The sequence below is a fragment of the Dipteris shenzhenensis genome, chromosome 19 (genome assembly GCF_047967505.1).
Source record: "Dipteris shenzhenensis isolate YYH24624 ecotype China chromosome 19, Dip_SZ_1.0, whole genome shotgun sequence".
NCBI lineage: Eukaryota > Viridiplantae > Streptophyta > Polypodiopsida > Gleicheniales > Dipteridaceae > Dipteris > Dipteris shenzhenensis.
This window is the reverse complement of record NC_141614.1, coordinates 53207509-53235191: the sequence shown is the minus strand read 5'-3', so window position 1 is coordinate 53235191 and position 27683 is coordinate 53207509. Positions and strand designations below refer to the sequence as shown.

Sequence of the window (27683 nt, the reverse complement as noted above, 5' to 3'; positions counted from 1 at the left end):
AATCAGGATCACAAAGTGATCACTGGCCAAGACTAGTTTTAAGATGAACTAAGCCTTATAACTGTCAACTTTCAACAGAAATCCTTGCAATATATAAATACAGCCTAGCCTTGCAGGTATAATATATTTCTTAACTTGTTTAACAATGGGTACTTGATGTTCAAGGAAGTCATTTTAGAGACAACCCTCACACTGTGGATTCTGAGTTCATAGGCAGTTTAATGCCTTCCTAAAGGGTATAGTTGTTCACCTAATAAGTATGAGGTGCATGTTTGATCGTATGAATTGATATGACCTGAGGTTGACCGCTGCTGGTTAGGTTTAAGCTTTCCCTCGCATCGAATTGTGCCCAGCTGATCCATCCTATTGTGCCAATTAACGCTTCACACCACCAACTCGGGATCGACTACAACAGATTTACAGTCTGTCGCTTTTAAACACTCGGCCCCTCTTCCAATAAGCTTCAACATTCTGAGCCGAGATCACGGAACATTGATAGATCGGTCAATCCACATGTCCTAACCCTTTCCAATAGACCATTCGTTACTAAGCATCTCACAGATTTTGCGCAATGGGACCCTCCCAAATGCCATAACATATTTAAAACAGAAAGCCCAAGTTCAGCACTTAGTATAAGTAGAGTCTAGACTAAGTACTCACCCATGAATCATATAAAAACCCATGCTTTAGTCATGAGAGGAAATTTCATGAAATACCACTTTCAAAATGATAAAGCAATGCAAACGTTGATCATAACAGGAAACCACCTCATTAGTTTCTGGTATTGAGGATATATGTCCAGATGATTTCCCTTTATTTGTAAATTGTGCCCTTTTTGTCATGTGTGGTCTATAATATGTCTTCCACTGCGCACAGGTGTGATGGCAACAAGTCTCCACAGCCCGATCGCCTTTTAAGGAAGGCATCTAGTTCTCTGAAACTCAGATCAGGCAAATCAATTAGAAGAACCTAGAAATCCCAAAGACAAACAAAAAGGACCTACAAGAATTAATCTTCTTAAATCAAGAATATAATCGTTACATTTTGTTATAGAACAAACCTGCTTCTCAATTGTGTCAACTGACTGAACAAGCCTCCTCTTTAGAACAGACACTTCCTCCTCGCAAGTCAATCCTGATTGCCTATTTTTAGCATCTGGCCAAATTTCAAAACACCATGCAGGGAAGGTGTATTAGGAAAACAAAATGCAAGAGCAAGATTCAGCACCTCACATACAATGCATCATTCATATACCGAACACTTTTTCTGAATAAAAAAGATCACACCTTGAATATACTACAAGGAGCTCAAAATTCTCACCATAGTAGTAGGTAGAAAGAATGCTTATGCGCTCCAAGGGCTGCACCATCAACAAACAACCAATAACTATAAAGCCATGCAGCCAATCCTCAGGAACATGTAAAAGCGCATCACAAAAGCATTAGAAATAATTTTCTTGGCTGTATATTCACTCTGAAACGTTATTAATGACTATAATACTTGTATACCATCACAAATATGCCCTCCCGCCTTGTTGGCAACTCCTCCAGACGTGCAAGCGTCTCATATCCCTTTGTCACCTTCCCGAAAATCGCATACTGCAGCACAATTCGTCAATGAAACATACCACAGTGCACATTATATCATTTGACAATTCATTGATGTTAGAGATCTTTGATTCGATTGCCAGTAATTCACCATAATGTCCAGACCTTATTAATTGCATCCCATCCTCCATTAGCTAAAACCCAGGGATACAAACATGGCAAAACAATGTAGCATCTTAAGTACCTGTCCATCAAGATGGGGGGCATCCCCAAGAAGAATTGAAAAAGATGAACCAGCACTGTCAGGGTCACTATACCTGCATCCTCATTTTACAATTCAAATCTTAGACAAAATGATTTTTTTCACCTTTAAAATACCAAATAAATAACAAAAGACTCCTATTTCCCCCAAAAAACAATTGTAAAAATGAATCACAGAACTGCAAACACAACTTTTCAGAGCAAGCCACACACCAGCAAAGAGCTTCATGGCTCCCATAGTCACCAAGGAATCCGTTTCCCCCTTATTGGACCAGGGGAGCCAGGTTCCAAGTGATTACCCAGAATTGTAGCACTTTGAACCCCTCATTCGCCTTCCAGGGAATGCATTTCCAGAACAATGCAAAACATAGAATTCCCATTCCTCCTATCAGCATTTAGGTCTCAGGCTGCAGGACTCGTATTCTTATGTATGCATGTGAACTTAATGCTTCTAAGTAAAGCAAGGACTTGCCTAACTTGAAAGAAAGTAAAAGGTGAAGGGAGAGAGAACAATCCGGCAAATTGACTTGCATCCAATGTCCTTCCACCTCCCAAAAGAAAACAAAACCACAGCGCACACACACAAGAGGAGTATTAAACTGAACGCTGAAACAACAATGATATGGCTTCCCTCACTATGCCTCTCGAAGGCTAAGTCCCAAGCTGAAGGTCTGATCTTCCAAGTACATTTGTTGCCTCAGCTGCTCTTGGGTTCATTCAAGATGCACGGGCTCTATTTTGGATGAAAGAGACTTAGCCCCCACTTCTATAGGCTCCTCTCCAAGACTTTGTTGGATACGTGGCTAAGTAATCCCATGTGGCAAGGAGAGCTCCTGCTGGTGTCCCCGGTGAGGAACTAAAAATACCTTGGCTCCTACCATTTCGATCTGGATTCTGAAGTTGCACAGTGTTTCAAAAACTGGAATTCTCTAAGGTATTAGCCCTCTCTTGAAAAATAAGTAGCAGTGGACTCTGGGATTGAGCTTCATGTCAAATTGGTTGGGAGGCCAAAAGGCCAGATAGGCTGAATTAATCCAAGAATTTGAATTTAAGTCAAGGTATTGGAAGGTAAGATATGAGAAAAGTGCCAAATATGCACCTATACCTCATATGCCCCAAGAAATAGAAATATCGCACAAAAGATTCCGAGACATGCAAAACAGTGTGCTTGTAAGGTCAGCTTGAGATACAAAAGTTCAAACTTCAGACTTGGGCCTTGGAGAGTAAATGGAAGGTTACAAAAACTAGCGATATTCCTATGACGTAAATTATCAATTATCAATTCTCAATTCAAGCAATCAACTTTCAAAATCTCCCTCAATAAGATACACATGTTTCTCATACTCGTCTACTACCTAATTACTGTCATCATTAGAACCTATGTTGCACGAAACGTTTCCATGCAGGAAACGTGGTAGTTTTGAAACGTTTCTGAAACGCCACTTGAGTTAATAGGAAACAGCAGGGGTAGGCTGAATAAACCACTGTAACTCCGGGACCCTCATCAAATCATCCAAAGGAGTCCCTGGGCAGCTGCTAATTTTTGATACAGCCATCCATTGCTTTTGATATGGAGCATATAAGGCTTGAGTATGATGCAGACTCAGAGTCTGAGCTAGAGCCGCAGATAAGGGGAGCACACCCCGGAATAAGAGTGCAAGATGCAGCCCATGAAGGGCAGAATGTTCAGGTTGATGCATTGGGGCAGCCAGCTCCACAAGTGCAAAATCCTGTGGGTACAGTTGCATTGGGTGTTGAACCAAGTGTACAGCCAAATGCTATGGCAATAATGCAAACACAAATGGCTTCTGTGTTACAAGTTTTGATTCAGCCCACTCAGAGTTTTGCTAAGATTGTGCATAATCCAGCTTTGATGCCAAGGGCAAAGGCACAACCCATTTATGGTCCACAGATGCATGTGGGACAGCCACTACCAAAGCCACCGACCCCAGAGGTACAGCCACTTGCAGTGCCACATAGGCAGGGACCAAATGGGAATGAGCATGGTAGCAATGCTTAGAATGTGCAGCAAGGGCAGTAAGCCCAACCACAGTATGTGGTTCAGCCAACACACTTTGGAGGAGGATCTATATTTCAGGCCTTTGATCGACAAAGGGCAGTGTAACTAACTCTATTATCTCACAAATCTGAAATACAGCCAACTTGAAACATTGCCATTGCCTACAAACAAAACTCAAAGCATATAACTTCAATGCATAGCATCATTGACCATTTAAGACAAGGGAGGCTAGAATGCCCCTACTCAAAAGCATGAAGAGTGACACCTGTTGGCCCCAACACTTGGCGCCCCTTGCGGTATTTATTTAATTACTCGTTAGCTCAAATACAAAGGGACTCCCTTCAAGAGCTCACCTGCAGGTGCAACCCAGTACAATGCCAACCGAACTCTCAGTGCTATTCTCTTGGTTCCTTTCAATAGTCATGCATAGCACAAGTAGAACAACTTGACAACATGCCAAGCAATGCATTCACATATATCCAAGCCATTACTAAGCCCAAGGCTAGCCACTGCAACCCCAGGGAGAGAGTATCACAACCAATGCCCCAAGCCTCTCCCAGGCCAATGGCAGGGCATCCCTGCCATCTTCAGAATGAGGCTGCCCTGGTAGGGGAGAAGACTCAAAACAGCAAGGAAGGGAAAGGAAGGGCTCCATGGCCTTCCAGGGGCTTCCAGGGGTGACACCTAGGTGCCACAAGGCAAGCAGAGAGGCCACACACAGACACATGTACAAAATGAGGCGTGGGATTTTAATGCCCCTAGGGGAGTCAGATGGCACACCATGACCCTAATGCTTGGGAACCAAAGACCCTAGTTTGTAGGATCTCTAAGGGGTCAATTTTTAAAGAATGACCCCACTGAACCAAACCAATGACCTTAGAAATCAAAACCACTCTAATAGCACTAGGAGTTGCACTTATTGCACATGAAATCATAGGTACCTTTTGGGCATTAACTAAGGCCCCTAGCCTGGTACCCTAGGCTGAATTCAGTGACAACTAGTTTGGACACTTCACCATCACCACCGCGTCCCCGTGATCTCTACTTCTTCATGGGAGCAGTCGTTTCCATGTGATATCATATCAGCAATAATTTGCGATGGAGATAAGCAAGTGCTCACCTTCCCATAGAGAGGATGCCCTTAGTGTGCTTTACATCAGAAAATTCCCCAACGATAGTTTTTTCCCCTTCTTCCCGAGCAAATTTCCATGTGATATCATATCAGCAATAATTTGACATGGAGATAAGCAAGTGCTCACCTTCCCATAGAGAGGATGCCCTTAGTGTGCTTTACATCAGAAAATTCCCCAACGATAGTTTTTTCCCCTTCTTCCCGTTGCTCGTCATTGAGAGGAGCCTCTCTACCATTCACTACATCTGCTACCTGTGCAACAAAACCTTTGTCCACCTGCACAAGCCTCGAATATCATTTTGACAAGTTATCACTCAAGTTAGGGAAGCATGCTAAATGATCAAGCTAGTAAAAGTTTCAGGTCATGTTCTATTTAATCATGAAATCAAGAAGATAGAAAAGTTGAAAACTTGGAATTATTGTGAACCTCACCCGGAAAAAATGGTTTGAGTTGTAAGCACCAAGCTGCACAAGCTTTTTAATGTGCTCAACAGTTTTGGGGGCAACATTTTCAAAAAATCCAAACTCGACGTCTCCAAATTTTGTCTGAATACAACATGTTCTTTCAAGTCAGCAAACTGCAAACCTTGAGAATTTTAAATTTATGAACATAAAAACGATACATAAGATCACAAATTTAGAAGCACGTGCTCTCTTACTTCCATCCATTGTAACTTTACAAAGGCACCTAAAGAGTATGTTACATAATTTATTGATTAGATAGTACATTCTGACCAGCTGTAAAGATGCTCTCATAGAATGTTATGGCTTCAGATTTGCCCCATGAACCAAAAATGCATTGATCCTGTACAGCCCATTCTCTTCAACTCCTTGAGCCATGACCTCTTCAATTGCCTTGGATCATACCACGACCTCCTTGTCATTCAACTCTACCTTTATTCTGTTCTTGGACATTTGACTCACAAATAGCAAGTTCTTCCCTTTGCCAGGATTGACTTTGTCCTTTGCCAAAAATGCCTTGTCATTGTTGTTGTCGTAGAGCTTCTTTCTAGCCTCCTCCTACAGCAAGAAGGGGCCTAACTCCTTGAATGTCTAAGGCCTAGTCCACTCTCCTGTCGTCACAGCAGTTACAAAGCTTTTTCTCGAAAGCATCCCAAGTACTAGCAACGTCAATTGCCTTGAGTCCACCTTCTGACCATCCAATGCTAGCCCTGATCCCCTTCCTCCATGTTCATGTTGAACAACTAGTGCTACAGAGATAGGATCTTCAGAGCCGCTCTGACATATCAGCCGTCTGAACATGTGGAATAACAGAGTCTGACATCGTCCCTGCAATGGTTCGGGCATCTTTATCCTCACATGCTTCGAACACGTCTGGATCTACAGCCATTGTAATTTTTCTTAAAGCATCCTTGATGTCCGTGGGCATCTAGCAAGAGATAGAGCAAATAGGAGTACAGAAGAGAGATAGAACTCAGATTTTATTCATCCTACAATGCTGAGATCTCTCATGCAGAACAGTCCACAACTCTCTCCCAATCCATGCTGTCTTTCTAAAGGGCTTCAGTGAATCTGATGAAGTGTGGAGGATAGAGGGGGGTTATATGCCCTACCACCCGACTTGACCTGCTGCTGCACCAACTGGACCTACAGACTGCCCCAAAACCGAATGCTTCTGTCCTGGTTTAACCCAGGGTTAGGTCGCGGGTACAGGTGCCTACTGCCAGGGCTTGTATAGGTCCTGGCAGCCCATGTTTGAGGCTGTTTGTGAAGCCATCTGCCTTGTGGACCTGTCCTGAACCATCACAGTAAAGCAAGGTGATTTCTCCCTGCAGCCAATCGCCCAAACTGATGCAGGCTTTGGTTTAGACCCACCCCCCCACAATCTACTGATCCTTGTCCTCCTCATTTGGGGGCTCACAGGTGGGTCAGTGAGTTCTGACAAACATCTCAGTATAGCACTTCTAGGGCCCATTTATAGGCCCGGAAATAGGGAAAAGGCTGGGATCTACAACAGAACAGGTCAAGGTCGGCAAAACTGTACAGATCATACAATCATGTAGAAAGGCATGATCACTTGATGCTTCAATAAGCTCAACTTAATCAATGTTGTTTGCGGCATAAGATGCATTAATGGCACAAGTCACAATGCAAAGAAACAACTTCTTGCAAGAAGTAATGTGTTCAGAAGCACCACTGTCAATATACCAAGTACTAAATGCATTAGAAACTGCCAAGCATGAATCATGAATAGACGGATTGTACTAGCATGTAACCACAAAAGCCCAATCATGGTGAACAACATTGGATAATTCATCCTTCTCGGATAAAGCATTAGTAACTACAAGGCTAGACTGCTTCTGCTTCTTCTCTGATTCTATGCGCTTTCGACATTTAGAGATACTATGACCTGCTTTCCTGCAATAATTGCATCTCTTATTTTCCTTTTCTGCATTATTGTTGGCATCTGGAGTACTACCACAATTATGCTAGGGTTTCCCACAAGGCTTTGTTATTTTTGCATTACCCTTAGCCTAGTCACCTGAAATAGAGGCATTCCGATTAGCAAGGCTTTGATCTTCCTACAACAATAAAGTGACGAGCTGATCAAAGCTACAATGGTTGGGATTGCCCAAGGCCACACCGACCTCAACATGGTTGCAAACCTTTAATATGAGTCAAGAAGTCCACTCAATGTTGAGGACACAATCTGACTGTCTCGCACAACCTCATCAATGTTGGCCAACTGCTCTTTGAAGTCCTTGACCTTAGTCAGATAGGCATCCATACTTTTGTTGGAAAGGTCACCTCCCCATCTATAAGCCCCCAAATGAGGAGTGCGTCGGGGGGGTGGACCAAAGAAGGATGTGCCTGCCATATGGACAGCATTCTGACTCAGATATAGAAACCACCAAAAGAAGATATTTCCGCATAAGCTATGGCACAATACAAAAGAGAGAGATCCAAAGTCCCACGAGAGCGTGGTCCTTTGATCTTACCACAAGGTACTTCTACTATCTGCCGGATATCTCTAGGTGCTCCACCTCTCTGTGCAGATCTCAGCTTCTTGTTGCCCTGATAGACAGCCTAAGGTTCAGCCCTGTGAGCCCAAGGGAGAGGCTTGCTGGCTGCTCCTGTCTGCTCAATCTTGCTGACTGCTGGATGCCAAATGAGGCCTAGGGCCTCTCCTTTTATAGGCCTCAAGGCCTTGTCAAAATAGCCGACCAGTCAGGCTGCCTTTGGCCAACCCAAACAGGCCGACTAGGCCCTGTGACCTGGTCTGCTCCATAAATGCCCCCGAGGGGCTCTCATTCCTAGGGCCTTTGGCCCACACTTGTAGGCATGGCCTGGCCTAGTACCAAGCCTATAAATAGGCCTGGTTGGCTGGCTATTCCCAGCCCAACCAGCCAACTTAAATAGGCCACTTGTCTGCTGGTTTGTCGAGCCACGATTGCACTTCTGCCAGGCCCTTCTCCAGCGCTGTACAGATCCGTACACCCTGCATATGTCATCGCCATGTCATCACCTACTATTCTGGGTCCCTTGTGCTGGCTACTGCTTCGCCTTTTGCTGCTCCAGATCCATCCCAGATCCAGGTACCTTCCATGTTGTTTTTCTGTGAGGTGCTGCCCAGATGGCAGCCCCCTCTCCATGATGGATGCACTGCCCACATGCCCATGTGGCAGCCCCCTCCCTCTCTCTTCTCTGGGCATCTTCTGCCCTAGGTCTCCCTCCCACACGCGATCCTCATATGGGGGCTTACAGATGGGGAGGTGACCATTCCAACAAAGCGATCAACTAGCATCAGTTGGTCAGAAGGTGGACCCGTGCCATTTGGCCTTAATGGTACTAAGGAGGCTACCTCAGAGTTTCAAAAGCTTCGTTACGACTGTGACAATAGGATAGAGGACCAAACCCATAACTTTTGAGGAGTTGGGTCCATTACTGCTCCAGGAAGAAGCTAGGGAGAAGCTCTACAACAACGACAAAGATGACAAGGCGTTGCTAGCAAAGGATTACGCCGGCAAAGGAAAGGGCAAGTCTTAACGGTGGCAAGCCCAAGAAGGATGACTCTAATGACGAGGACACTTCCAAGAAGAGGAAGCAAAAGAAGAAGTGCTTCTATTGTGACACACCACGCCATTTTGCAAAGGATTGCAGAAAGAAGACGGAGGATCAAAAAAACAAGGAGTCCGACTCAGATTCAGAGGGTGACACAAAAGCCAAAGCTAATGTGGCAATTGGAAAACTGTTCTTGGTGACACCTCCATGTGTTATTGAGGTACGACATGCTGACCTAGAAGCCACAGTGAAGATGTTTGACATTGAGATGTGGGCTAACGCAGGGAGTCAGAATCCTTCGTGAAGGTAAAGGACAGCAAGGAGTGCTTAGAATCTTCCAGGTGCGTGGCTGTTTACGTGGATTCCTTAGTAATTCAAAAGGGGACAATACAAGATTGCAAAAGTTATCGTTATGTGCCTCGATGAGGTGCATGGTTTCCTTTAGAGCAAGCACACAGGCAGTACGACGATATGGTAGGTACTTGATGTTCTTAATTTAAGCCTTTATAGCATGATGTGGAGAGAATCCACTCTTCATATGTCTCACGTAATGCAAGATTGGAAGGAATGGGCCTTCTTCGAAGGCAGAAGGGGAAGTGTGGGTGCTTCTTCAAATCTCCGACAAAAATTGCTCGAAGGTGATAGACGAGGTGTACTGAAGCCAGAAGAGTACCTGCTTGAGAACTCAGTGAGAGTTCCATGTTATCTGGAAATATTCTTGGGATTTCATTTCTCGAGATGGTTCTTTTGTTGCGGACCTTGCCAAAGGAAGGACGGGTTGAAACAGACCCTCAAAGCATGGTGCCTGGAAGACTCGAGGTTGTTCACTCATTATGAGAGGGACAACTGGAAGATCGTGGCGTTTTGATTGCTCGAGTTCAACGACGAGAACGTGACTAAAGGTGGTGGTGCAAGGAGTGTGCTACCAAAGATGGACCTATGTACCCAGATGTTGTGTGGAAGCAACCGAACCTGGTGGAGCAGGAGCCACCAGATGAAAAGCCAGGAAAAGATTTCGACATTGAAATGTTCTAGAGGACTACGACCAGGGAATTACTGGATCGTCGTCATCGACATGTTGGCATTGGGCTGAGATGTGTCGGTGGGAGGAGGTGTTGGAAAGGTCACTTCCCCATCTGTAAGCCCCCAAATGAGGAGTGCATCGGGGGGGTGGACCAAAGAAGGATGTGCCTGCCACATGGACAGCATTCTCACTGTCATGTGGGCAGTGCATCCATCATGGTGAGGGGGCTGCCATCTGGGCAGCACCTCACAGAAAAACAACATGGAAGGTACCTGGAGCTGGGATGGATCAGCAGCAGCAAAAGGCGAAGCAGTAGCCAGCACAAGGGACCCAAAATAGTAGGCAATGACATGGCGATGACATATGCAGGGTGTACGGATCTGTACGGCGCTGGAGAAGGGCCTGGCAAAGGCGCAATGATGGCAGGACAAACCAGCAGACAAGTGGCCTGTTTAAGTGGGCTGGTTGGGCTGGGAATAGCCAGCCAACCAGGCCTATTTATAGGCTTGGTACTAGGCCAGGCCATGCCTGGAAGTGTGGGCCAAAGGACCTAGGAATGAGAGCCCCTCAGGGGCATTTATGGAGCAGACCAGGTCAGGGCCTGGTCGGCCTGTTTGGGTCGGCCAGAGGCAGCCTGACTGGTCGGTTATTTTGACAAGGCCTTGGGCCTATAAAAGGAGAGGCCCTGGGCCTCATTTTGGCATCCAGCAGTCAGCAAAATTGAGCAGACAGGAGCAGCCAGCAAGCCTCTCCCTTGGACCTAGAGGTGTGCTGCAGACTGAGTTCACAGGGCTAAACCTTAGGCTGTCTATCAAGGCAGCAAGAAGCTGAGATCTGGATAGAGAGTCTGCATACGCTCGAGGTGTAGCATGCGGGCTCAAGTGTGGAGATATCCGGCAGATAGTAGAAGTACCTTGTGGTAAGATCAAAGGACCATGCTCTGGTGGGACCTTGGATCTATCTCTTGTGTATTGTGTCCATAGCCTTGGGCGGAAATATATTATTTTGGTGGTTTCTATATCTGGCTAGATCATTGTCTATTGATGAGTCTGCACGTCTATTTGATGCACATAAGTTTAAGAAGTTTGTGATTCCACTCCCCACACACACTGTGTGAGCTCCTTGGTATTCTATCAATCTTCTGTTGTGCGGTATATAGGTATTCTGTCAAAACATGTGTGGTAACTAACTCCCTCACAAACTCAACCTCTAACTGAGGTTAAGGGAAAACCTTAATACATGTACCTAACCCTTATTACATTGGCTGCTGCCCTAAGAAATATGAATATTTCTAACACCTCCCCTTAGTGACAATGTCACAATGTACAATGTAAACATCAATCACCAAACGGATATAAGATCAAAGCTTTGTGAAAAGCCTCAAACTTTGGATGAGGTAATGCTTTAGTGAATGTCAATAGATCCGCTACATTCTGTTGTGTAGGACAGAATACCAAACTGATATCCCGTGCATGTAGCCACTCTTTGTGTTTCGTACAAGCAAGAAACACAAGATTCCATGCCACGATAATGGCACTCTAATTGTCAATGAGAATTGGAGTAGGCTCCTCCAATGATGCATGAGATCGGCCAACAAGCGCCTCAGCCAAACACATTCCACTATGGTAGCACCAATTCAAATTATTAACTTCAAGTTCTTGTAATGACACTTGTAAATACAATATAATTTCTACTCTAGAACTCATATCAATCTTTGTATATTATATGTTGATACTTTAATGTATTTGTGATAAATTTACCTGGTGAAGGCTGCCCTATACTCAACCTCACAGGATGAGGTAGCAACCATAGACTGTTTCTGACTCAACCAAGAAATGTAGAATGACCGATAAAAAAACAATTACCACTGGTTGATTGCCGTGTATCAACCCAATTCAAATCGATGTAAGCATGTAAATGGAAGTAACCCCCCAGGCAAAGAGAAAACCAAGCCTTGCAAATATCTAAACACATGTTTCACGGCCTGCCGATGAGAAGTCTTAGGGCTGTGCATAAACCTTCTCAGCTAGGACACTGCATACTGCATGTCCGGCCATGTATTAAAGAAGTAAATAAGGCATCCTACAGCCTAGCTGTAAACAGTGGCATCAAATGGTTCACTAGCATCATGAATGGACACCTTAAGCCCTGGCTCCATTGGAGTGGAAATGGGCTTGCAATTTTGAAATCTGAACCGTTCCAAGTCTTTTCCAACTTATTTGGACAGCAATAACCCGATGCCTTTGTCATCTTGTACAAATTGGATGCCCAAATAATAATGAAGCAGCCCAAATTTGACATTTTAAAACTCCGATGCAGTTCAGCCTTGAATTCTGCAATTTTTCCAAGATTTGTACCAATGAGCAGCATGTCATCGACATAAAGAATAATAACAAAAAAATCCCTCCCTTCTTTCCTAACATAGAGGATGCAGTGGACTCACATTGGTTGGGCACAGTGGGACAGTGGACTAGCTGGGTCCTTTGGGAGATTACACATGGAGGCAGATGGAGTAGATTATCCATGGAGGCAAAGGCGAGGCTTGGCGCCGTAGCGCATCTGCAAGGGACAGGGCAGAGATTGACTTAGCTATCCCTAAGTCCTGGTGGGAGGGGCTTCGCGTGTGGATGGACAATAGATGGCAGGGCCAGTTTTCTCGGATTGGTGTCCCCTTGAAAATGATGATGCAGCAAGGCAGCACGCAGACCTATTTTTTCCGTGTAGGACCTGGAGGCCTACTCCAGGCACTCACTAAGAGAGACCCAGAAATGGATGGGAGTTTGGATGGGATTCACTGAGCAATGGGACGCTTGGGGAAGGAGTGGCACATTGACCCTCCCAGTATCTCAGAGCATGGTGCCCCTAGATGGCGCCTCTGGCTTTGGGAGGGTAGGCCCTTGAGGGAAGTCCAGTGGGATCCGGGAGAGTGGTTCTGGCCCTCCAGGGGCGGCCTTGCCGAGCAGGTGGACGAGGTGCCCTTCTTTTCCTACACCACACGGATTTGACAGGAGGCTTCAGATGGATTTTTCGACATGGACCCCCTCGAGGGAGAGGCACTGAGTGGCCAAGAGAGTGCCCCGGGATGTCCATTCCAAGTTTTGGACATGGTTATGGCCCAGTTTGCAGCCGAAAGTGATATCCTACTTCTTTTGGCTGGCCGCCCACGGAGGCTTGCACATCGGCCTGTGGTTGGAGCAGATGCAGGTGTAGGGGCAGTGTCACTGTTGCTATGGTGGTTTTCTGGAGACGATCCTGCACTGCCTCTGGAGCTGTCATAGCGCAGTGAGGATTTGGATGGGAGCCCTCAGGATTATGATCTGTATGCAAAGTCTTCCGAGGGACTACACTTGGGGGATGGTGGCCTAGTTGACTGAGGGAGGTCATGCATTCCCTATTGATGAGATCTCCCCAGCTTACCGGACACAGGGTCAGAGCTGTCAGAGGATAGAGGTCCCCCCTGATAGCCTAGCTCCTCCTCCTCCGGAGGACAGCTTTTGGGAGGTAGTAGCCAGTATCACTACGTGGAACATTTGGGTTGCTCGCTGTAGTCTGGTGATGGGTGAGCATCCGGTTCCACCCTCGGCTACCTTGGCCACCATCTAGTAGGATATCATCTACACCCTCCGCTCCACCTGGGAGCGTGGGATCCCAAGCTCTAGGGCGACTATCGCAAGGCGTGCTCGATTCTGCAAGGCTTGGCCTACAGGAGTTTTTTACATTTTCACTCCGCGTGGGATTCGCTGGCTGTATAGTCCCCCCACCTGGCTGCTAGCCCCAGTACCAGAGATCCCCTAGGCAGTGAGCTGGGTTTCTTTGGAACAGGCCGGTTTTTATTTCTGCCTTTTTCTGGTTTTTTCCATACTCAGCACCTTCGGAGCAGCTGTTTTGTATGAAGTTTTTCAAGCATCAATAGAAGGTTCCTTTCTTTGAAAAAAAAAGTAGGAAAGGATAGTATTTGCATAGGTATTGCATTAGTTAATGGTAGGCATAAAAGAGTCATAGGCTAAGGGTAGAACGGGGGTATGTCAAGGGATGTGATCCCAAGAGACATGAGATCAAACTTTACCAAATATTGCGATCTCTTTCTATTCTTAGTACTCTTGACCTCATGGAATAGTTACTTTCTGTCTATTCCTGTTAGTCTTGACCTCATGGAATAGTGTACGTTTTGGAACAAATAATTCTACCCCGTCTTCAAATTCTAGTACTAAGCTTTCTTAGTTTAATTCTTTTCTCAATGTTATACCTGCCAAGTAAGTCAAACATTAGTACAAATGTCTCCAAGCAATCATAAGCATAGAGTACTTATCTTTTGATGCCTAATATGATGCACCGCTTATGTTCTTGCAGAAACTTACTCATGTTTGGATTAATACAATCAATCTCTTTTCTAATTTTCACATGCATTGGTAAGACCTCCAAGGACCCAGCTTGGAACCCTTAACCTTGGGTCGATCATACCCAAAACTCTCAAGGTTGCAAGATCTTGCTAATATACCCATAGGTAGGACTCCATGTTCCAAGTGGATTCCCACCTAGTGCATGAATCACTAGTTTCCTAGGAACCTATCCTTTCCTGAGAAAGAACCCTACATACACATCAAGCTCCTATACTACATCTTGGGTCCCCTATTGCATCACTAGAAAGACTCATCTAATCTTCACTTAATCATTTCATTAGCAAGAGCATGTCTTATGTTCTTATGAATCTAATGAAATGTAAAGTATGAACGGTTAGAAATCCCTTGGTGGCCATGTAAATTTTATTTTGGTTAATCCACTTATCCCTTGTACCTCCTTCTTGTTCCTTGTTATGCTTGTTTGTTGTTTGCAAGTCTTTGGACTACGTATGTCATTTTCACTCTCTTGCTAGGGTGAGAGGCTCTATATACATTGGTCTTGCTCATCTTCTTCTTAAGCTCCAGACATTCATAGAACCTATGATAAGTAGACCTTAAAGACTCTCTCTCCTTTAACAATCTATCCCTGATCATTTAAACTGCCGCTTGCCTAGAATTACCTGATCTATCAAATGGTCTATTCTCCGACATTGATGCCTCACTTGTTGCATCTCTCCTCCTAGGATTTACTTTCTTTTCTAATGCCTATGCTAATCTAATTGCCTCCTTCAAGGTTTGGGTTAGAAGTTCCAATTCATGGCGAATAGTTGGTAGGCTTGATAGATATTTGCATAATTTCTCCTCTTCTGTCTTTGTTTTAAACTTGAGGCTCAAACGCCCAAATTTCGTAATGTATTCGCTCATTATCTAACTGTTATAGTTCTTCCATTTAAACAATTGATCTTCCTTATACTTGAGTGGGAGAAATATAGCTCCTCTAGGTATTGAGACCGTCATGTGCATGGATTTGACGTGTGCCAATCACACAAGACTATCTTAGGAAGCCTGAAGAGGCTTGGACTAGATGCAGTCGATTCTCGAGTTGAGTTGCAAGGGCACTGGCAAATTAGGGTTTTTGCTTTTTGGCGGTGCCTTGGGCTTGAGCCTATATAAGGGGCCCAGGGCCTCAGTTGTCAGTAGCCCCAGTGGGAGCGATCCAATTCTCTCTCGTGGGTCTGATCTTGGATTGAGTGCGGAAGTGCACCTGCTATCTAGCGTAGCCCCAGGTTCATCTTCAATCCGAGGCCCATGAGCGTTAGTGGTATGGGACGCCAAGCTGGTTGTGGACTAGATGGATGATGTGCCAGCAACTCAGCTTGTGGCTTGATGGGGACATCCCAGTTCTACAAGTCTAGCACTCGCGGACGTCATGGGTCCTCAATCTCGCCATTGGAATCTCCTCAGCCGGTTTCTCACTCGCCTACCAAAGATCCTCACCACTCGTGGTCACGTGGCGTGCATGTGTGTGTATACTGTGTGTCCAACCATCACTCAAAAACCCCCTTACCCCTCTGTGTAGCCAATCACTACCAGAGCAGCAACCATTAACGCGGCGCCGTCATCAGTTAATATGGCCGCTCCTCTACTCTCTCCTTGGACGCCTGGTAGGGGCAGGGCCAACACTTGCCCCTTGAGAAATACCCGCTACCACGCTCCCAAATGGCGCACAAGGTGAAGATATCCTACCAAATGGCTACTAGGGTGGCTGTTGGAGAAGTCATCTGGCCTCCCATCACCTGGGTCGGGAGAGCCTTGAGGGCTTCCCAGAGCTCCTCATCCGTGAAGGGCTCCTCCAAACTGCTGCACAGATCCTGCAAAACTACTGTCAGAACGTGATCTCAAACTACCTCCCACGCCACAAGACGAGCTGAAATCATTCTCTTTGTCTGAAAGAGCTGCCTGTAAAAACCTATGGTCAGGTCTAAAATCTCCTGCGGGTCGGTGTGCATGATGCCCTGAGGATCTCGAAGATGTTGCAGCTACGTGCCTACCGATCGAGGCCCAATGGTCTGAAAAAATTGCTTCGTTGTCCTGTCCCCCTGCTATACCCACCAGGCCCGAGAAGAGTGATAGGAGAACTCAGCCCGCTGGATCTCCGTGTCCTGAAGCTCAAGGCAAGCACTCTCAAACCTGTCACTAAGCCACTGAGATCATGGGCCCTGCTCCCTGAGCCGCTCTATGAAGGCGAGGTCTCTCCTCAATGCCCACTCACGCTCCTGAAGAGTCCTCCGCCTAAGGGCATGAGCCTGCAACTCCTCATTGCTACTATGGATCGCATCAGCCACCCACGAAGCCCAACCCTCGCACGGTGCCGTCTCTGACTACTGCCAAATCCCTGCCATGACTTGCTGAATCTCCTCATCCTTTAGGAGGTCCTCTAGAATGCGGACCCCCTTTTGGGGAAGACCTCGACGGGGCTGCTCGAAGTGAAGTACTACTGGAGAGTGGTCTGACATCGTGGTACCTACCAGAATCCCTGTAGAGCCGCCTCTATGCAGTGCCCCGTCCCCAATGTAGAAGCGGTCTAGCCTCTCAAACAGCCCATCATGTCTCCTCTGTCCAAAAGAGAAGAGGAGGCTACTAGGTATCCTGCTGAAATCTGGCTCTCGCCACGGTTCTCTGCCACTGATCATGAAAATGAAACTGCTCCCAAGTGCTCCGCTCTGCTCCTGGCATCTCAGAGACGGAGGCACTGCCCTGCTTGTCCTCCCCAAACTCCAGGTTGTTGAAGTCCCCTCCAACAATCCAGGAGTCTACATCCGGAAGACACTCTAAAAGCCTCCTCCAAAAGGCCGGACGGTGCTATCTGCATGCTGGGGCATACACGTTCAAGATCCCAATCATGGACTCGCCCATCCAAACTGCACATCATGGGATTAGCTCGCCCTGATCATAGACCTCTGGAGCCACAGTCTGTGGGACCAAGATGCAGACCCCTCCACTCCATTCTACTGCAGGGAACCAAACCTTTGGACCTCTCCTTGGGAGGAGGTGGTATCGCCGTCTGATGTCTGATGCTGAGAACAAGTGCTCCTGAATCAAAAGGAAGTCCACTATCCGCCCTACCACTGTCCTCTGTAGCTCCTGTCGAAGGATCAAGTACTGCGGTTGACTACGAGCACGGTCATGGAGCCGTGCACGTTCCAACTCACTATGGTCCAGCTCATGAGGACGGGGATGCAGAAAACAAGGCTCTCCTGTGAGTGGGTACCTGTTCCAGAAAGACTGCCTTATGTGACTTTGTCGGGGGGTTTGGAGGGCGAGTAGTCCGTGTCTATACGTCGACCTACTAAGATGGACACTGGCTTAATGCCAATCTTTTGTGCCCAATTCATCATGAAGGAGACTTCCACCCCGAACAGCTCGGCACACTTCTGGAGTGGCCATGCCTGATCAACCTTTGCCCCAAGCAGCAATTTGATAACTCCTACTGCCAAACCACACATCGGCTTCTCTCGTGTAAATTCACCTCCACACCATGGGCGTGCCACAGGGACACAGAGAGTCAGGTGATATTTTGGGAATTGTTGAACCAAGTCATCGAGAAAGAGGGTTTTCATAAAGCAAAGTTTCATGGTTTCATGGGGGATGAAGCTTAGGCAAATTGGAGGGCTGTTAGGATTGTCTTTAATGGGGGCCTAGAGAATGTGATGCTGGGAAAGGAGCGCACTTGTTTGTGGCATTGGGAGGACAATCTTCATAAGCACGCTACAAGATGCATCCCACCTCATGACCAAGAGGAGTTCAAGATGAGATGTAGACAATGGAAGAATTCTCCAACCAAGGAGGTTGCCATGCATGCATTCAAATCATTGTGCGAATGGCTTAAAAATGATCTCCAAACTGGGTGTGTCTAGGAGCCCACTAAGCTGATCGAACCCCCTTTCCGGGGCTGCAAGACCACAAGCGTTACCTCCAGGGGTAAAGGGTAAGAGTCCGGAATCTCCAGATAGTTCAAGGGTCCCAGCCTCCAAAAGTCCCGTAGTGGTAAAGGGACGTCCAGGCTGGAGATGGGGAGTTGCTGACCGAGAGGACGAGCCCCTTCCCTCTAGCTCCCTCGGACCGGATGCTGCGGTGAGGAAGCGAAAGGGGACATCGTCTTACCCTTGCCAGCTGGCAGGGGTGTCGAGGCGGGGAGGGTGGGAGGCTGAAGAACCTGCTGAGGAGATGGAGAGGGGGACGGAGGGGGAAGGGGGAGGAAGGGAGGCGAAGGAAGGGGGACATGTGGTGAGGGTGACCATAGCAGAGGGGGGGGGGGGGAGGCGAGGGGAATCCGGGAGGGAGGGGGGGTGGAGAGGGAGCACGATCTGGAGGGGGAGGGGAGCGGGGGGGAGTAGGGGCAACCACAGGCCCCTCATGCTGATCAGGCCCGCCGGGGCTCTAGACACACTCCTCCTCAACCGCCGCTGCCGAGCTAGCTTCCGCCATCGCAGCGTAAGAAGCACGCTGCTGAACCTCCATCACGAGAGGATCCTTTGGCTGGGTGGCACCTTCCGCTGGGGGAGGTGGATCTCCACGTAAGGGCTTTTGCTGCTGCTCCTCCTCAGGTGCCTCTCGAAAAACCTTGTCTCTCTCTATACGTCTAGCCCTTTGCCTGCGACGCTTGCGGGCCTGTTTGCTTGGTTTCTTTTTCTTTTTAACCTGAGTCCAGTCCCCCTCTAAGGGGGTCACCCACGGGGTCTAAGACTCCTGCTGCTCCTGTCTGGGGGGGTGCTAGGCTCTGGCCTGCTGACTCAGTCAGCTCTGCCGAGGTAGGGGAGGCTGCAATTTTCTATGCATTTTACCCAAAATACAGCACTCATATATTTGCATTGGAGGGGTCTCCAAACAAGGTAAGTCATCAACCATTTCGAATTTCTACAATAATAAAAGGCTGCCATAATTCACATCTCAAACCTAGCATGCCATAACTCTGCATCCTGCATAGCAAAGGTAGATGTAGAAGCAACAATAGATGTAGAAGCAACATGAGCTGAATGTAGGCATCAAGCTGAAACAACCCGTAACAAAGTGTGTCTGTCACTCAATCATGTACCGTACATCTATCATCCTCAAAGATGACTTGAAAGCCTCTTCTCGTGAAAGAGGACATTGAAAGCAAATTCTTCTTTATCCCAAGGACAAACAAAACATCGTGGAGATGGAGATCTGAGCCATCCACGCCCATAAGCAAAGTCTCTCCAATCCCTTTGACCAGATAAGAAGAGTTGTTGGAGCATGTCAAACAATGCTTTGCGTGAAGTGATATGGCAGGATGCACCGCTATCGAAATACCATGTTTTAGTCGTCTCATTCATGCAAAAAGTGCGTGAGGCCCAAAAGTATCATAGCTGCAAGTGAAAAATGCCTAATCATGCTCAACGAAGTTGGCTGAAGTATCGTCTCTTCCTAGATCATGGGCTGAACCTGAAACAGCCATAACAGTTTCCTCCTCCTTTGCAAGCCTCTTGAGGCACTCACTTACGTGATGACCCAGCTTCTTACAGTAATGGCATTTACCTTTCTTAAAAGGCTTCACGGAATCGCTTTTGTCCTTCCCACCTGCATGTCCAGAAGCACTGCAAGAAGTATGACCTATGTCATGTTTGGGCAGATATTTCTTCCTGGCTGAAAATGCTGGCTCTCCACTACGAGATGTGATGAAATATTTTTTCTAGTCTGCTCCTTTTGCAATAAGAGTCCCACCAACTCTTGAAACATGAAAGGATTGCGATTTCCCCTCATCCATGCTCCAGAAGATCCCAACAATGGAGGGCTGGGCCTTATAAAGGCCTGGCAGTGGTCGACCCCAGGGTTGCCATATGGCTGACCCCGGGGTTAGTCAACTGATCGAGGCTGGGTCAGTTGACCTATGACCTGACCAAGGTCAAGCCCAACAATGGGCTGGCCCTCTTGTCCTACAAACTGGGCCATAGTGCCCTGCCAAACAGCCCATAAATAGGCACAAACACTCAGTCAAACCTATCCTGAACAGGGCGGGCACACCCACATATAGAAGCCCTCAATCCCTATGAGATGCGGATAACTCTAACACCCTCTCTGCAGCTCATAGTGAGCAGATGATCTGAAGAAGCAAGCCGATGAAGATGCCACCATGGATACTCCAACACAGCATATACAAGTGTCCGAGGAGATAGCTCCGAATGGCCTGTCCTACAAACTGGGCCATAGTGCCCTGCCAAGCAGCCCATAAATAGGCATAAACACTCAGTCAAACCTATCCTGAATAGGTTGGGCACACCCACATAGAAGCCCTCAATCCCTATGAGATGCGGATAACTCTAACACCCTCTCTGCAGCTCAAAGTGAGCAGATGATCTGAAGAAGCAAGCCGATGAAGATGCCACCATGGATCCTCCAACACAGCATATACAAGTGTCCGAGGAGATAGCTCCCTATGGCCTGGATCCTCGAAGAAGTGCCACCTTGAACCATGAAAGAGTTGCCCCCAACTATGATTTCCCAAGCCATTTGCACTGGGTCTCCAATGGAGTGATATGACTGTGGAACACACCACGTCCTGTATCATGATGGCAAACTCACCACATACAGGAACCCCGCACAATGAGCTCAAACTCCTCAGTCCATAGTCACTGCAACCCCAAGCAATGAACCTCGAACACATCTGGTCCATAGCTCCACACTGTTACCTTGCCTACCAGACTTTCGACTGATTAGGGCCAGAAGCAGCCCTCTCTCCTGCCCACATGCCCCCTCTGGCTGTGACCCGTGGGGGGGGGAAGGCTTCTTACTGTCAGAAAGCTGGTACCGCCTTGCAATCCTTGGCAACCGTTACTGCATTGGATCCACTTGACTGGTCAGAGTCCCATGACAAGTCTTCCTCCAAAGACTTACCCTTGGACTTGTAGTCCCTTGCCAAATGTCCTCTTTGTCACACTTGTAGCACATGCTCCTATTCTTCTTGGCCTTGTGCTAGGATGTAAGGGCCTCGCCACCACCTAGAGTGAACTACAACTTGCCCTGGGACAATAAAACTGACTCCTCCTCAAGCAACAAGGAGCATACGTTGTCAAAATCCAACTGGTTCGACGTGATCTGGCACCGTATTGCTCGGGAGACCATATCATATGCCGATGGAACCTTGGAGGGAATCAATGCTGCTACCGAAGGGATATCAAAGCAACTCCCATAGACAAAATCTGGTCATGGAGGACCTTAGCCTCATCAAGAAGGGCTGCATTACTGTCGCTGGGAAACTCCAAATTGTAAAGCTGCCCTTGAAGAGTGACAACTCTCATTCCTAAGTCCCTCGCATATGGGTTCTCTAGTTTGGTTCAGACCTCAAATGCACTATCGAGGGTTTGCACCACCGGAGAAACCTCCTGGGTGATGGTGCCAACCGATATGGAGTGTGCCTTTGAGTCTCGATCCTCCCAGTCTGCAAGGTCCTCAAGAAACTTGTCCTCCTAATCCTTGGTCCACTTCTTTGGGTTTGTAGGGTGCTCAGGTTTCTTTTCATACCCCTGAACCAACTCCTATGGATGAACCAAATCTTAAGTTGGAGCCTCCAATGTACATAATTGGCTCCATTCAACTTGTTCTCCTTACTCGGGCACGGGGAAACCATAGAACCTTGATCGACCTGGAAATATTCCGTCCTCAACACCTCGGAAGAGCCTACAAAGAGAGCAGCCCCAACTGGATCTATACGATCTTGGTCAAGAGACACAGGCGATTGTTTCATCCATGCGCAATGCAGTAACGGTGGGTGGGATATGGGCCAAAATAATATCCTGCTACCCCTTTCATTGTGCACACCATGTGCAGACCACCCAGCCACCTCTTTCACTAGCCAACAGCTCCGAATGGGCACAAACCTGTGCCAGAAGGCCAAGCAGACAGCCGACATCTGCTGCCAATCCTCTTGTGGACCCTGTGTGGGCTTTGCTGCTCCAGACAGCCACCAAATCACCTCGAAGGCAGGTAGACCCTGCAGGCAAAGAGGAGCAGCTCCAATTGCGTTAGATCAGGTCCAAAAAACCTTGCCAAAACAGCCCGTGAACTTTGGCGCCAACAAGGTAAACTGCCGACCACATCTGCTGGCCAATGGAATGCCATCTGCGTGGACCAATCACCTCCTACAGCCTTTAATGAACCAATGTAAGAGGCGCCTTTGATCGCAGCAGGATCCAGGTCAGAATGCTTGTAGTAAATACTTCGTAATGCTTTCAAGAAAGGCGCATCATGTCTGTCCTCTCTTGGTCACTGCCCATCCTGAAGTCTGATACGATGTGAGAGTTGAGAGTGCAGAAGCATACAGCACAGAGAGAGAGAGAGAGAGAGAGAGAGAGAGAGAGAGAGAGAGAGAGGCAATGGTAACTGTATATACAGCAATGAAAATCGTAAGCAGAGGAATAGAACAAGCTCCAGAAGATGCCAGGGCTGGGCCTTGTAAAGGCCTGGCAGTGGGATGCCATGCCGGACCCCAGGGTCAGTCAACCAACCAAGGCTGGGTCGGTTGACCCGACCTGCTGGTCGGTCGACCTGACCAGGGTCAAGCCCCACAATGGGCTGGACCTCCTGCCCTACAAACTGGGCTATTCTGAATAGGGCGGGCACACCCACATAGAAGCCCTCACTCACTATGAGATGCACATAACTCTAATAGTAAAAGCTCACATACTAAGAAAACCAGAATCAAGACAGTTTAAAATGTTCTTCTGAAGGCAGCTGCTCCACAAATGCACAAAAATGCCTCAAAAGGACTGAACAGCTTCGTACAATTGCTGAGCTCAAAAGTGTTGCAGCAGCAGTTGCCCAGCAGAAATCAGCTCAAGGTGAGGTGTTAGAGGAACCGTCAGCAATGTGAAGAAATGTTTCCACTAGCCTCGCATGAGAAAGGAAATCACTACTTTTGCTCGACAATGCATAATACGTCAAAAGATAAAAAGTGACACCTGTTTTACTTCCTATTCCATCCGAAAGTTGGAAACATATCACCATGGATTTTGTATCAATGATCCCAATGAGTGGAGGTCATGATCAGATCTTCACTGTGGCTAGGCAGACTGTGTAAGCAAGTCTCTTTAATCCCTTGTAGGAAGCTCCTCAAATTGCTAAAACGTTTCATTCATGAGACCGTCCGACTTCATGGTTTACCTAGATCCATTACTTCTAACAATGACTCAAAGTTTGTAGGTCGTTTTCTGGTTTCTTTATTGAAAACCTTGAAATTAAGTTAAAATTTTCCACCACTTTTCATCCCCAAACTGTCAGAGTGAAAGTGCCAAAAGATACCGTAAGTGTGCCATGAGCCTGTGTCCATGACCAGCCAAAAGATACCGTAAGTGTGCCATGAGCCTGTGTCCATGACCAGCCTAGACTATGGACTCAATGTATTCCTTTACTAGAGTTTGCCTACCAACTCCAAAAATAGAACAAAACTAAGAACTAAAAAGAAAATGGGCTATGAAGCTTCCCAGTTTGATTCTGCATTCAAGGATCCTAAACATACCCAAATCCGAAATTCCGAAGATATAACGACTACAACAAGGGCAGAGCAGGGTTTGTTCATTACTTTTCTTGTATCATAGTCCTTTCAGAGAAGTAATAGGACGAGAGAACCTATAGAATTGGGAGGTAATCACTCCATATTTAGCCATATCAGAGATATTTGAGTAGGTTTATTGCCTATCTTTAACAATCTGAGCATTGTAAGAAATGTCCAGATTTTGCATATTTCCTTAAAAAGCAGGTTCTTTTGAGAGCTGTTTCTTGGACTCTTTCTGGTTAGATACACGAGTGGATTGCTTTTATGGTAGGTAAGGCGTTCTAACTTCTCAATCATCAAGCTTCTGCACATCTTCTTCACTAAACCTTCACACTCTTATAGCACGAGTACTATTCTTCATTGTAAAGTCTCGCATCTAATCCAACTTCTGATTCTTAAGCATGGGATTCAGCCGTTACAGGTTTGCCGTCATTTTCTAGGGTTTAACCTAACAAACTGAAAGTCCTGCAATAATCTGGCCCTCCTCGGCATGCATATAGGTCAGCCATACAACCTCTCAAGTACCATAAGACAAGGTGGATGGGCAAGATCACGCCAACCCAAAGACGAACAGAATGTATGGGCACATAACCTTTGATGATCAAAGCCAAAGGATAATGGCGTACGAAGATAACACCAATAACTACGAAGACCTCACAGGCTGACGGCATGAATGCACGAAGAGCTGCAAGCAGGAAACGTTGTTTCTCGCTCCTATTTCATGAGTGTTTTGATGTGTACAACAAGAACAGATTGAACAACGCATGCTCCAGACATAAATCCATGCATACGGAGTAATACAACGCAGTTATTTCAGGTTCTTCAAAGGCATTGGTGTTCAAGTCCTGTTATGCATTGTCCTCTATGCGCCCCAAGCCTTCAGTCATGGGAGAGCTTCAAAGATTACAGCTGGGAGCATTCCACAGCTACGTATGACGTTCTATATATTGAGCCATTTTCCTAGAGCTATCATCGTTTGTAATTAGCTGCAGAGCCTAGGGAATTCGCATTCTGCAAAACAGAATTTGTTGCAAATGGTGCACCGGTTTTTCAGGAATTTGATGCCTGATGTGGTATCTGTGGAGAGACACAGGGCATAATACAGCCACAGGAGTTGAGAGCTCGAGATCGAAATCACCCGCTCTTAGCTGTTAGTTTTGGTCTGACACATTGAAAGTGATGCTGCCAATGGAAGTCTCTCTTCGGAAACAGAAATTTCAGGGGTAATTCGAAACTTCAAATTCCTAGGACAAGAAAATTGGGCATCAAACCTGAAAGACAACGCGTAATGAGCCGAGTTGGGGCTCAGAAGCAGCGATGTAGGGGCGAATGCAAGCAAGGAAAGCTCCCCACATAAGAAAGCATCGCAAGAGAGACGCCATTACAATTCCTGCATACATGAAACAAGCCTTTGCCTTTTTATAGGAACTACTTCAGACACTATGGCCGCCCAAGATGCAATACATGCATTGAACCGTGGGCAGGCTGTGGGCGGGCAATCTTGCCCGTCCATGAGCCTTGGGCGTGCCCACGGGCATCTTCAAGTTGTGTGAGTACTGTCCCAACAGCTTTGCTGCTTGCATGAGTATGGACATGAAACACCTTATTCCAATTTGGGTTTACAAGTATCAGGGCACATACCAATGCCCTCTTGAGGGTGTCAAATGTGTGTTGTTTTCTAGGGCCCCAATGAAAGGGAACACCATGGTGAAGTAGCTCTATAAGAGGGCATGCTATATCTGCAAAGTGCCTAATAAATTTTCGATGATAGCCGGAATGGCTCGCACTCCCTTGATATCAGTGGGGGGGCTCCATTGTGAGAACTGCCATTATCTTCTCTAGGTCGGGCACATTCCCATACCGGATATCATGTGACCCACCCAACAATGTCCCTCTTGTAACCAAAATTTCACACTTGAGGAGCACATCATGTAGACTCAAAAGGCTAAAAATAGACTGAGGTCATACTTGAGGATGATTAGTGGCTCAAAGAGGGGGATGGTGGATATAAGGGCATAGAGGCCACCCATGAGTCAAAGGAGAAACAAAAAGAACCAAAATTTATTGACATTGAGAATAAGGAGTTAGACACTCCTTCCTTCAAGCACCATAGATAGCACAAGGATTGAGGGGAAGTGGCTTTTCAATAGTGGGATCGATCAAAATTTTGCATCCCCTCTTCATGATACTACAGTTCATCCTCATCATGAGAGGATCCAGACACCTTCTCTCCCTCTTTCACCTCCTACGTCACTCCTTTCGCTTCTTTACCTCCTCATGGTTAGAGAATCCATCTCTTTTTCTAGCATATCTTTGATGCTGACTCGTGTTGTCTCACATTTCTTCCCATAGCTAGCACCCAAATTAATTCATCAAAAGGCTAAGGGGGCCATAAGCAACCACAAATGTAGCAGCCTTTGTCGACATATTGGAGCACAATTGCTAAGAGATGCACATTCATGGGCGGAAAATTTTAGACTTTTGCCTACCAAAGGGCTCAGGTGGACACTAAGAAATTTTGGATCAGCTTCATCAAGAGAATGTGTAGGTTTTCCAAATGATGGATGTGGTAGAAGCTGTTAGCATAAATGAGAGAGGGAGATAGAGCAGTGCACACTAGATACTAATTGTACACTAACTGTATTCCAAGGAAAATAGGAATATATACATGGACCCCTTAGGGTTAGGGTTAGGGTTATGGTTTGTCCCATAACCCTTATCGTGCAATTTATACACCATTCTTAACACCCCCTCTTAAATTGCACTGCATAAGAAGAGGGTGCTTTACAAAACACAAATTTTGGATTTTATAACAGCAACAAAAACAAAGATCTGAAAAGATGCACAAGAGTGCAAAAAGAAAACAATAGAAACAGTATGTACAAAGGTGTACAACTTAACTCTCACTTCCCCCTCTTAAGTTGCAATTAGTGAAGACCAGGCTGATGTAAAAAATATGCAAACCTATAAAAGGAAAGTGGTTTGGTGAAGATATATGTGACTTGTTCTTGTGTTGGACAATGTATCAAGTCAATTTCTTCACTAAGAACTTTCTCACGAACGAAGTGATAATGCACTTCAATGTGTTTTGTTTTGGCATGAAACACTGGGTCCTTGCTGCTCATATTATTTGAATAGAGAACAATAAGGTCTCTAGAAAGTATCTCAATCTCTAAAAGAAGCCTTTTGAACCAAATTGCTTCACATGTTACATTGGTGGATTCTCTATATTCTGCTTTGGTGGAAGATAATGGCACTGTTAGTTGCTTCTTGCTTTGCCATGACAAAGCTACGGAGCCAAGACTAAAGTAGTATCCACCACTGGTGGATCTTTTGTCATTTACACTCTCCTGCCCAATCAGCATCTATGTATCCACTACACGTCAACGGACTAAGCCAATCACCTTTGAGGAGCTTAGCCCCCACTCCTGCTTCAGGAGGAGGCTCGAGAGAAACTCTTTATGCAAACCGACGAGAAGGCATTAGTGGCCAAAGACAAGCCTAGAAAAGGCAAGCCAAAGGAGTTCAAGAAGTCAGAGGACGCTGACCGAAAGAAGAAAATGAAGTGCTTTTACTGTGAAAAGCTTGGCCACTCCGCCAAAGAATGCCGAAAGAAGAAGGCAGGAAGAGAGAAGCCAGGAACAAAGAAGAGTCTAAGAATGATTCTGCCAATGTGACGACTGGACAGTTGTTTTTAATTAGTGAACATTGTTCAGCGTATGCAGTTAGTGAAGGAAAAGAGGGTTGGTATGTTGATAGCGGTGC

At 46.4% G+C, this 27683-nt stretch overlaps 1 protein-coding gene across 1 annotated transcript; it reads right to left on the bottom strand.

The window, feature by feature from the left end:
* Positions 1-665: 665 nt before the first annotated feature.
* LOC147890638 (Cyclophilin-like peptidyl-prolyl cis-trans isomerase family protein) lies at positions 666-25373 on the bottom strand. Its single transcript, XM_087390699.1, has 8 exons — positions 25190-25373; positions 5393-5506; positions 5088-5236; positions 1792-1864; positions 1509-1598; positions 1321-1360; positions 1061-1155; positions 666-934 (listed from the first exon to the last, which is right to left on the bottom strand). The coding sequence occupies exons 1-8, from the start codon at positions 25316-25318 to the stop codon at positions 914-916; spliced, it is 711 nt and encodes a 236-aa protein (XP_087246825.1). The 5' UTR covers positions 25319-25373; the 3' UTR covers positions 666-913.
* Positions 25374-27683: the final 2310 nt, after the last annotated feature.

Excerpts from the sequence above, each read along its gene's own strand:
- LOC147890638 (XM_087390699.1), bottom strand. The coding sequence starts at position 25,318 with ATGTATGCAGGAATTGTAATGGCGTCTCTCTTGCGATGCTTTCTTATG. Across the intron at positions 1,865-5,087 it reads GGCATCCTCTCTATGGGAAG|GTATAGTGACCCTGACAGTG; the intron begins GTGAGCACTTGC and ends ATGAGGATGCAG. Across the intron at positions 1,361-1,508 it reads GGGAGGGCATATTTGTGATG|CCCTTGGAGCGCATAAGCAT; the intron begins GTATACAAGTAT and ends TTGATGGTGCAG.